Source organism: Gallinula chloropus, assembly GCF_964237585.1.
Source record: "Gallinula chloropus genome assembly, chromosome: 12".
In the NCBI taxonomy this organism is placed as follows: domain Eukaryota; kingdom Metazoa; phylum Chordata; class Aves; order Gruiformes; family Rallidae; genus Gallinula; species Gallinula chloropus.
This window is the reverse complement of record NC_140097.1, coordinates 154,457-166,675: the sequence shown is the minus strand read 5'-3', so window position 1 is coordinate 166,675 and position 12,219 is coordinate 154,457. Positions and strand designations below refer to the sequence as shown.

At 47.4% G+C, this 12,219-nt stretch overlaps 1 protein-coding gene across 1 annotated transcript in view; it reads right to left on the bottom strand.

Moving 5' to 3' along the window:
- FGD5 (FYVE, RhoGEF and PH domain containing 5) overlaps positions 1–3,835 on the bottom strand; it is a gene marked incomplete at both ends in the record, with an annotated part of 84,028 nt that extends 80,193 nt beyond the window's left edge. The window contains one exon of the mRNA XM_084269536.1: positions 3,763–3,835. Within this exon, the coding sequence (XP_084125662.1) occupies positions 3,763–3,835 (73 nt within the window). The remainder of the gene's footprint in view (positions 1–3,762) is intronic.
- Positions 3,836–12,219: the final 8,384 nt, after the last annotated feature.

Genomic DNA, 12,219 nt, shown 5'->3' with positions numbered 1-12,219 from the left:
CAACTGCCCTGCCTACGTGGTTAATTACTCCTTCACCAATCCTTACATCATACAGTGAACTTTCTTACCAAGGAAAACGTTGGACAGTATCAACATGATCCTGGTCCCAGCATCATGCATACCCACCATCTGATAATGCTAGAGACACCTACTACAGAGGTTCACAGCTGCCAACCAGCCAGTCCTCAGTCAAATTAACTCAGACTTCATTTCTGTTATATAAATGCTTTTCTCTTAAATCAGAACACGCTACTGAAATACCACACAGACATCAACCTATGTCTTTGTATCTATACAGTTGCCTTCACCAGGTAAAGAAAGCAAAGTCCCACGACTGAGTAGATGAGAAGAAGCAACCTTAAGCATAGCAGTAAATACAGGAATTCACTTCCACTTGCCAACACACTATTACAGACATAAAAATTATCTGGACCAGGAAAAGTACAAGGAAAGTCTAATTCCTTTGAGGGGTTCAACTCATAAAACACCAGTGCTGTCACTGGTAGGACCCCAGGATGTACCGTAAATAATTGAGATGTCATTAATTTTGCAACAGTTACTGCAAAAGTAGTTGTTTTACAGCATGTGAACGCACCACTTATTTCACACTGTCAGAGAAGAGTTTGAAATTGTGAAAGTTACATAAGAAATGAAAACAGTTGCATGGGAGTCACTTGAAATACAAAAGGTATTTAGACTAGGATTTTCTAATGACACAGGAGTGCAAATCTTCCTTTCAGGTGGGACCTCAGTCCAGATTTTTATATCAGCTCCCACACTGACCTGAACAGGAATTAGATACTTAAATGTCTTTTGAAAGATAGGTCTTTAGGCAATCAGGACCCGAGGCCCTATTCAAAGACAGCAGGTCATTGGCTCCTAAACGCCAAAACGTTCTTCAAATGTGTGATTAAAAGTACTCTGTACTACTGTGAAGACATCCCTATAGTCAGTAGTAACTACCCCATGGGAATTTCGTCTTCTTACAAATCTTAATTGAAATATTAACAGCTGGGATGTCAGAGGACACCTCACTCTGCAGAAATAAAATGCTGTTCTGTATAGTTACTGGAATCCACCCTCTATTATTAGATCAATGCATTGGGATTTGGGGATATCAGTTCAATAGCTTACAGATTTCTCTTACTGTATAACTTTATTGCAGCCATGTGTGAATCTAATACATAACATCCACAGAGAAACACTGGCTGGGGTAGAGGAAAAACCCAAAAGACTATAAACAGACAAGAATGAATTTCAGCACCAAAAGAAAAAAATCTCTATTCTGGAAATTCTCCAGCATTTTCACCGTTTCTGACAGGCTGTACAGACAGTCTTGGTAGGCCTGAGGGCCTGACTTGAAAAACCACGTGCACATGACGAATCATTTTGGTTCTAAACTACTGGCATATATTTCTTTGTAATGTAACTGCCTTTGTGATGTTTTCAATTTAGCTGTGATTTCACAACAGGAAGTTCACACTGCAGCAGACAGCTTATATATTCACCTGTTGTTTCATATATGGCTTCCTAGGAAGAAAAGATGATGTTACAATTCACTGGCAAGTACATATGGCAGTGTTTCCTATATCACTTTCATCCAGTAGCATCTGAAAGAATATATAGTCTTCTTACGCCTCCCAACAACCTGGAGTTTAACACCTGCACATTCATCTCACTGGCAGCACCGGTTCAGCACCTGGGTAACAAATCAGTACGTGAGAGTCTGGAAGGTTCTATGCGTGAGGCTGGGAGATGGGGGTCTGTCTCTTTTCTCTTGCCACAGATTTCCTGTGACCTTGGGTGAATCGCCTCATCTTTCTTCTCGTATCAGTTCTGCATCTCTGCAGATAATCCATATCTCCCTTCCTGTTTTCTGTCTGCCGCTACTGTAACCAGCGTGCCATACGTGTCTGCGCACAGGCCTCCGCTTCCTGGCGCTGTGCATGCCTTACTGAGACACAGAGGTGGCCGGTGCTGGTCCCTGCGATGTGCCAGTTAATAAATGCCCCTTCTCCTTCAGAGTCAGTAGGAAGTTCTGCTTTGCACTGATGGGAGAGACATTCCTTGCATTGTGTGAATGTACAAAACAAAGGCTGAGAAGGGATATGAGCACTCTATAAATACAGCCTAGAGATAAACACCAGAGGAGGAAAAGAACTATTTTTAAGCAAAAGGACAATGTAATCACAAGAATAAATGGCGATAGACCTGGTCTGAAAACTAGAAGAACCAGCAATAGCAAGAGGCTCTCAGTGTTGTGAGAGGAATAGGAGAGTTATATAAAAATTTTGGTTTAAGATACAATGGGATGAACTAATAAAAGGAGTAATATGACCTTGTGTTCTGTCAGGAGTACTGCTTTTACTGATGAAGGTAGGTCCACTCAGTCCTACATTCCTGAAAAATAAAAACTGCTAATAAAATAAAAGCCTTTACAAATGGATACATCCGATATTCCTTACACAGCACTTCCACTGACAACAGGATCAGATCAGACCTGGTCCATTTTAAATAATGGAGCGATGAAGAAAGAGAGGTTGAAGCATCATGGCTAAAGCAATTTTTGGCCAGCTCACAACTTTCAAATGAGTTTGTCTCCTGGGAAGGACAGTCTGGTCCAGACAGCCTCAGAAAATAGAATGGAAATGTCACCACTTTTTGGGTAGAAGAGCATTTCGCTGCTCTGAGGGTAATGAGAACCTTTTGCTTTAAACTCAGAGGAGCGGTATGACATGCTCATACAACAGCAGAGGGCTGGGTTTGACCTAAAAGATCCTTTCCGATCCTATGTTCCTCTACTTCTGCAAACAATGATTCAGAGCTTCCCAACACATGACAGTGGTCGGGCAAGGTATCGAGTGGTGAAATCTCTGTATTTCAGGATGTAATGCAAGTGAGGTGCCCAGCAACATTCACCTTCTGGAACAAGGAAACACAATGGAAAATTTTAGGGCCAAAACCAAGGGAGAGTTTATAATCCTCTTTAATTCTAAGATGCAGCCTTAGACTTTTCTAAATAACTGGAGAGTTAGTAGTAATTGTTTCCTGGATTGCTGATGGTTTTTTTACACACATGCCTCGCCCCTGAAAATCAAGAATGTAAAGTTTGCCCCGATTTTTCAGTGACTTCTTTCAATGTTTCATTGTTGAACATCTTTGTCTTTAATATCTGGTCCCTTCTCATCCCATCTCTTTCACCTTCCCAGTTTCCATCAAGGCAAAATTCAGGGAAGTTAACCGAAGGCAGGAGGAAGGGTTTGGGTTTGCCTTGGAGAGAAAATTCCCAGACATAAAGACTGCCACAGCAAATTCCCCAGCGGCTTTGTGAGGGGCTGAGAGTATCTGCGGGAAGAGTGGGCGCAGAGCCGCGTCCCTCAGAAGACGTGGCCCTCCTGATCCGCCAGTCCGGTGTTCCCCGGGAACCCCTCGCCTCGCCCGGGCTCGCTGCTCGGCCCCACCCCGCAGGGGCCAGTAACGGGGCACGCACAGCCCTGGGGTGCGCGGCGCCCCGCGGGGAGCCAGCGAGCACCTGTCGGGGAGCGGGGAGGAGAAGGGCGAGCCCCGGACGAAGGGTGCCTGGAGGAGCGGTGCCGGCCCCGGGGGCACGGCCCAGGAGGTGACGGCCCCGAACGCGGGATGCCGGGACGGGGGCGGGTGAAGGTGCGCGAGCCCCGGAGGAGCGGCGCGCGGACGGGGGTACCATCCCGGTGGCGCCGGCCCCGGAGGCGGCGTGTGCCGGCCCGAGGGAAGGAAGCCCACCCGGCTCCGGGGAGAAGATGTCCGGCGGCGGGGAGCCCTCCCGCGGACCCGCGCACTTACCGGCGTTGTTCATCTTCCACCGCAACTTCGCTCTCTGGCTGCCCCCGGCGCTCAGCGCATGGTCCCGGGGGTGCGGGGCGCCGCCGCCTTCGCCCCTCGCGGACGCGCCCGGCCCTACGGTCGCTCCAGAGGCATGGGAGCGCAGGCGGGGCAGCCGGACCCGGAGCCGCGGGCTGGGCAGGCGGCGGTGCCGGCTCGGGGGCGGTCGGGGCCGCGGCGCGCCTCCGCCCTGCCCCGCGCGCGGCCCGTCGGGGGGCGGTGGCGGCGGCCGGCGCCGGGGCCCCGCACGGCCGGCGGCGCGCGGGGCTGGGCTGGGCCGGGCCGGGCGGGGCCGGGCCGGGCAGGGCGCGCAGCATCCCCGCGGCGGAGCGAGCCCGGCGGCTCGGGCGGGGGGTGGGCGAGGGACGCCGCACGGACGCCCAAGGGCGTGAACAGTTAAAGGCGCAGCGGGTCGCCCTGTCTTTGGTTCCCCCTTCTGCGCGCCCCCCCCCCTTCGCAATCCCCACTCCCTTTCCACGGCCCTCGGTTCCTCTTTGCACCCTCTTTGGATCCCCTCTCTCCGTTCCCCCTCCCTCCCTCCCCGTCTCTCCTTCCATCCTCTCCCCTTACGTTCTTTCCCCTTCTATCCTTTCCCCCTATTCATCATTTTCATCCCGTCAGTCCTTCCCTCCTCGCCATCCTCTCCTCCCTTTTCATCCATCCTTTCCAATCCATTCACAGCCCTCATGCCATCCTCCCTCCATCCCCACCCCTCACCCCCAGCCCCAGCCCCTGCTCCATTTTCCCGTGGCCGCCCCCGCCCAGGCAACCCCAGGGAACGAGGGCCGGGGAAGCCCTCTCCCCCTCCCCGCCCCGGGCGTTTTCCCATAGCCCCGAGCATCCCCGCGGAGCCGACAGCACCTGCTGCTGGAAGCGATGTCTGAGTGCAGGGAATCCCTCCTGTAAGAAACCACGCTTGCTCAGAGCAGTTTCAGACAGCTCCGGACTGCTGTCTTTTCCCTTCTCCCAATAACCAGCTCCTGGCTCAATGAAGTTAACCCAGGCGTCTGTGGCTGGGCCCGTCTCTCAGTTTGCAGGCTGGCAGCAGTACTAGCCCCCAGACATGGCTGGACTTCCCTCTTCCACTCAATGGAGGCATGACACAGTCCTGCTCTCTTTCCCGGTGGAACTGGTAGTGTTCACACAAGCAACTGCAACTTTGCAAATTTCCCTCCTGTGGCAAAGAAAAGCCGTGAGGGCTGAACTGCCCCCAAGGGTGGCTTCCCTAGTCGGGGGCCGGGGGGGGGGGGGGGGGAGCATTCTTCCCCAGGGTAGGACAGCTGCTCCTAGCCACCCCAGAGCTCTGCATGCCAGCAGGCTGGGGAGGGGAAGAATCTCATTGTACCTGCTCAGTGTCCAGGGCAGGTTGTGTGCGAAACACTCAGGTGGTGTTCTGACATTTTGTGTCTCAGAAATCAGGACCATTGCTAACGCCATACAGAGCAACTTCACTTCAGATGATGCTAGCTCTGCTTTTACAGATTACCTAATAACCGACACTATCCTGCCAGCAGATGCTTTGTAGTAGAGTTACAGTTCTTTTTCCTGCCCTTCCAGTGCTATCGTACTGTGACTGATGAGGTGCAGAGTGCCTTGCACATTAGTGCCAAGGCCTCTGAAGAGTGAAAGGAAGTAGTGAGGGAAATGGGAGTTAAACCATTCTTTCTGTGGGCAGGAGTCGCTACCACTGGGGCCAGTGTCTATGAATGTTGGGCTCTGGATCTATAGGGGACCCTGGTTGCATGACTACACCTCTAAGCAAGCAACTGCACTCCTGTACGGTTTTGGAGACACATAAATTCGTGGTTGCAGGTCTTTCATTACTACTCTAACTCACCTAGATGAGATGGAAAGTCCTATATATTCCCTTACAGCATAACATGCCCGGTGTGTGCCCTGGTGCATGGAATGAAATGGGTTTCCCTGTCCCACCTGTAGCCAGCAGTCATGTGGCCTTCTGCCATCTTCATGTGCCGGGCTGTGATTGATTCTTGCGACCCGCGATGTCTGTGTCTATCAACAGCAACAGCTTATGCCAATAGAAAGTGAAATCTGCAGCAGCTTCAGCAATACAGATTTGGGGTCCTGCAAAGTATGGGCAAAGGTTTATGTGGCACAATGTAAAAGAAAGCACAGGTGAAACATTTAACCACAGTTCAGGTGATTTGGAAAAATTCATGAGTATGTTTCCCAGGAGAGTAACTTTTGGTTGAACAGCTGCAAAATACTATCGAAGTAGGGAAAGGGCAGCAGGAAGGCAATAAACATGTTTTCATAGAATAACTGAGAATGTGGGCTGCAGAGTTTTGGGGATTTTTCTAATAACCTGCAAAACATAGTCTAGCTAGGAAAATTTTCTCATACCTAGATACGTAACAGAAAAATGACGGGTTAGTCTGTTACTAGCAAAACAGTGTCTTTATAGAAGAGATTCTGCGAATGGACCAGCTGTTCTTGTATTTGCTGTGCCACTTCTAATGTGCACTCCACTCAGCATCTTTTTGGTCTGCTGTAGGACACAGACCTATGCTGCTCCACAGGTTTTCATCCAAAAAACCAAGTTGTGAAAAAAATAATGGTGCAAGAAGGGACTCTCTGCTCTGTCCTGTTTTCTGTGAAAGAAGCTAATCACTCCAGCAGAACCCTCTACTTAGTGACAAAGGGACGACTCCTGCTCCTAGCATTATGCCAAGAGCTGGGGCACCTGGTAGAGGGGCACACATTAGCCATGGTTGGTTTTGTGACCTATCTCTGGAAAGGGTGCTTCTCACAAGTTCCTGTCTGCCTGTTCTCAAATCTGCTTCCTGCCACAAAGGGCAGGGTGCCAGGGTAGATCCAGGAGTCGCTGACTCCTCTCTTTCATGAGATCTGATTGGTTTGAACTTTGAACTGGTTTGCCTTGGTTAGAAACGCAACACATGCACTGCTAGGAGATACTGTGCTGCTCACCAAGGAACGTATTCTTGAGCAGTGCAGACTAACTTTGGACCTCAGGGTCTCTGCTGCATGGAGAGTTAAGCTACAATCCGATGCAACAGGGAAAAAGAAACAGACATCTCTGCAGTGATCACTATCTTAAATCACAAGTATACTCAGTAAACAAAAGGCTTATATTCTCTTTGTTGCCAATCTAAAAGACCATCCAGGGTATAATTTCCTTTACTGAAATGATGAAAAGCTCCAGGAGCTTTATAGCTAAATACAAATGAGAAACATAAAAAAACTTGCTTTAAATTTGTCAGCTTATCCTCTAACCTTCTTCAGAAATCATGGAGAATGCTCTGTTTTACAAATGGAAGGATGGGAAGGTGAATGTGCATGAACATGTTCAGGATGTGCTGAAGGGCCAAGTCAAACTTTTGCAGCCAAAAGAGGAATCTCAACTTTTGCAAGCATATACTGCAAGAGTATTGAAAGGTGGAGGTCACACCACATAAAACACTTCTTGAAGCAGGCAGAGTTCAGCAAAAAGGAATCGTCTTCCCCAGGGAGAATCTGTGACTTAATAGAGTGGAAGTGAAATCAACACATCTATTTTTATTACTCAATTACTGAGATAAATGAAGCATATATGTTTTAAATAATTCCAACTATTTTTAAATAATAAGATGACTTTTAACAAAGCATTTCCTTCAAAATATAACCCAACTATCCACTCAATAAGTCTGATGAATTTTAAAACTCAGGTGAACGTTCTAGGCTTATAGGTCCCCATCCAGCAGATATTTTAAGTACATGTTTAAATCTAAGCAAGTGCCCAATCTGTTCTAAATAGGGTTACTCCATATACTGAAGTGCCCTAGAGCTATCTGGTGTGTTGGAAACTTGTTTTCTATTATTGTAACATAACCTAGAACTCTGACCTTTTAATGAAGCTTTAGAGAATTTGTTTATCATATTACACTACCTATGCATCCTAATTGCTATTTTTTAAGCCCCTTTATGTTATTACATAGAAGTGTTATTCATCTTTCCATTATAAGCAGTCTTTCAGGGCATTTTTCAAGATCTTTTACCCTGTTATCTCTTCTTTGTTAGGGTCTATAGCTTTGGGCTTTGGGTTTGGGTTTTTTTTACTATTTTGGTGCCAGTGACCTTACTAAAAGAAATTTTCTGGCATCAAACTAAGAATACAACATTGGGCAGGGGGAAGAAGCGGTGTTTGCCCCCAGCATTACATTCCTACTTCCTATTAGGTACAATTTCAGCAAGCAAGATCATCTTATAAATCTTTACGTGCATCAATTATTTGCCTGAGAAATCACTATTTCCATGTTACTTTGATATTTCCTTGTGCATTCTAGCTGGAAAAGAAAAAAAAATAAAGAATATTGGTAGGCAATGGTACAAGTTCTGACAGCTTATACAGTGCCAGGGTTGGGTCCACTCACTCCTCACTGCCATGGGGGTCTTTTTCCTTCTCAGCTGCCCAGCTGCCTAATCCTCAAGTGCTTTCTCAGTGTCGGCCAATGTGTTTCCCAGGTAAAGCTTTGTTGAATGTAACTTAGCTTGGGCCAGGATGTGTTTATCTTTACTCAGTGGGGTATGAGGATCCTGCCCTGCAAAGCACTTGCTGCCTGTATTTGCAAGATGTCAGTAAACTGTAGTGGCAACAAACAGAGAAGTAGCTGAAAATACACTACTGCAGGTAGTCTTGTTTTTCTCCCGCCTTTCACACCCTCTCAGACACCCTCTGTTACATAAAGTACTGGAGGAAATGACATCATTGTGAGCTGGGCGATGAAGGATGGCAGATGGGTGCTTCACGCACAAAGTGAGGACCAATACCATTGAGCATCAGATGTTACGCAGATGTAAAACTGATGTCAGTGAAAGAAAACCAGGGAACTGAGTCAAAAAGGTTGAGACTTGGCATAAACAAGGTCAGTAGCAGTTGTAGCTTCACTGAGGTCAGAGCTGGGTTTCACTCCTGGAGGTCAGCAAACACTCTTGCTGAATTTCATCTGAAAAAGTGGAAAAAAACCCAACCACCTGGCTGGAGAAATTGTGACTGCTTTCCTGCATGTGATGGGACCATGCAGTTGACACTCCAGTACATTCACGTCTCCCTTGGCAGTGAGTTAGCACGAGAAAAGGTTCCTGCAACATGACTACTGCTACGACTGAGCATTGTTTTGAACCACAACAATTCATTGCATGCCTCATTTTTATCAGGCCCATAGACTGAGTGCAGTGTGCTGTGTGAGAGGTACATATAGGGAGGAAGCTGAACGCCCATTTCCTCTCAGCATTTGGATTTGTTTTGGGCTCGCTCCAGTGTCAGTCTTGCTCCAGGCACCTTCCACCACAAGTCCTCCCCTTAACCCTGCCACCCACTTATCACTGGGGCCTCTCTGGCTATAGCAAACCTTGGCTGCATTGATTAGCCAGCCACTGACCCAGAGTGGGGCTGGCAGCTGCATTCTCCATTTCCTGCCCAGGCATCTGCTGCCTGATTGGAGGAAAATAGTTCTTAAACCTTCTTCAAAACAGGAAACTTCTCTTCTCCCTGCTTCCTGAGGTACAGGAACCGTCTCCGCAGCAACCCCTGGACAAAGAAGGCTCCTATTAACCACTGGAGTGCCATAACAGAGAGAATGGGAGGTCATAATTCAAGCCGTAATCTACCTGGAATGCTGGAGTTTGCATCTCTGTGCCCCACTGCTCCCACCTCTCTGTGCCCACACTGCTGCCTCGTTAGAGACTCTTGAGGCTAACTAGCAGACGATCATCCGATCCATTGGAAGCGATTGTAAAAAGCTTTTAAACTCCATGACAAAATATTGATCCAGTGTCAGCAACCTCTGGGACAAAATTTTGTGATACTGTCCCTCCACAGCCACTCTGGAGAGGTGACTGGACATGGCAACACTCCCATGCTTACACTTTTCTCTTTGCATGGTGTATCTGAATATTACGTACTTTTTTTTTTTTTTTATTTCTTATTGGCCACTTCTGGTATCCCACAAGAAATGACTAACAATATTGACCCCTTATACTTGGCTCATTGAATAGTTTCCCAGTTGTGATCAGGCCTCACTGCGAAGTCTGGAGTGGAGCTTCCAGAAAAATTCTTATAGTTGGAACGCAGTCCCGTGGAGCTCTGGAGAAACTACATACATGTTTACAGTGGGCAGCTTGCATCGTTGCAGGACCATCGCTAGCGGACCCAGTGGAGCACAGCTGACATCAGTATTAACTTCTGTAATTCTCTATTTGCGCAGCCAGTCCAAAATTTCACTTTAAAATTCAAGTTTGGTGGTTGTTTTAAAAGCTCATGCAGGTCAGTTGCATCCGGTGGGGGCTGACGTGCACCTCACAAAGTGACAGCACATGCAGTAGGTGAACGTGGCAAACTGTTGCCAAATCCTTGTTCTTATTTTTTGTTTTGGACATAAATTCTACCTGCCTGACCCAAATCACTTTTTCACAGCAAATGCAAAGCCACGGAGCTGTCCCTGCCTGCTCCACCCATAAAACAGACATTGAGACATCTTGAGTAATTTTTCCCGGTGTTCAGGCTCCAGGAAATAGAGCAGTAGGACACAGCAACAGTCAGAAGTTAGACTTTCCTTTGCATTCAGATCCTGTCTCACCAAATGCTTCCTGAGAGTAGAGTGCTACAGGGGAGGATCCCATCAGACTGTCCCATTTCCTGACAGCGAGCTCTGCTGTTGCTCCCAGAATGTCTGCCCTCAAACCCTGGGCTGATTGTTTCACGTGTCTGTATGTACACTAATCAGCTGTGCATTACTGGTCACTGGGCAAGCTGTGACACACTTGTGGCATATGTCTGCTGTAACCCAGGCCACCTGAATGCCTGTGCCAGCAGTGGATAGAGAGGCCTCGTGGCAAAGGGGCTTCTCATTAAGTTTTCTGTCATTTTCATACGTGCAGAAAGGTGTCTTCTCAGTGCAAGTGACTGTTACAGGGAGAAGCAACATTTGCCAAGAGAGGGACTTTATTTTGGCAGGTTGAGCAGTCTGGGTCCTAAAGCAGACAGACTCAGCTCCATTCCCCTCTCCAGACCAGGGGAAGCAGCAGTAGGGCCTAAGCTGGATGTGCCTTTTCTTTTTGTGACCTAGTTATAAATAGAAGAATGTATTGAGACACAAGGTTGCTGCTACAGTGTTTCCAGCTCATCCCTGCTTCTGCGAGTTGTTCTCTGGGTGTAAGAACCCTAAACCTCGCTGGTGAAGAAGGTTCATGTTACGCTGCATGAGGTCCTGTAAAAGCTGTGTGATCAGAATGTGGAGACACTTTTCAAAACGGCCCAGGCTGTGGGATAAACTGCTTGTGATATGGATATATCCCTTGGAGACAGCTCTGAAATGACAAAAAATTATCTTGACCATTTTCCTCCTCGTTCCTTCAATCTCTCTGTAGGCAGCTGAGACTTTTTTCCCCCTGTTCTTCCACTACCTAGAGCAGGCCAACTTATGTCCAGCTCCCGGGGTGTTGTTCCATGGCCTGGCTGCAGTGCAAGTGAACGTGCTTCAAGTGGACTTAGATGTGAGGGAGGATGTGAGGCATTCCTGCAGTGCTGACTCACTTCTCACCCAACCGGGCAGTTCATTTGTTCAGCTTGTTCCTGGGCACTGGTATGTGTGTGAGAAGCTCCACCAATATTGATCATAGTTTGCTGCATAAGCAACACAGGATGCCTGAAAGCCTTACAGACCGATGCGCTGGAGTGTGCTCCTCATCTGGAGCACCAGCACTGACATCTCTCTTACCTGGCATGGCTTTGCCTCCAGCAAGCGTTTCTAAGTCATTGCAGCTGTCTGAGGATGTGAAGATCCCTTTCATTCCAAATTTTGACATTAGGTTCAGAATTCACCAGAATTTCTATGAGGAAAGTATCTGAGCAACTCCCTTCTTTGAGGTACTTTGTTGTTCTGTCAGAAAAAATGCCACATAAATACTGTCCCCAGTTACACATTTTGAATGTTAATTTAGACATCACAGGGAGAAGGTGTACACAGAACTAGAAAGTGCCCGTACAACCTACAACCATTTTGCCAAAGTAGAGCAAGAGAATATTATTCTTCCAGGAGTATTGAACTATGAATTAATGAAACTTGACTTCTCATAAATTTGTGTCATGGTTGCCTTTCTAGTCCAACATAATGTGAAGTCTAATTTAAAGATCTTCCCTTCAGCTGGACTGTTAAATAAAAAACTTCCTGAATGCCTTGCTGTCTGATAATGTGTTCTGCAAATTCTCCCACACTCTGCTTTCTTCTCTCTTGTCAATACAACAATCCCAGAATCAGTTCTTCAGTGACAGGGTTTCAGGAGGAGAGGAGAAAACTTCAGCTGAACGTTTTTTAATACAGAGGATCAAAGTGACAAATC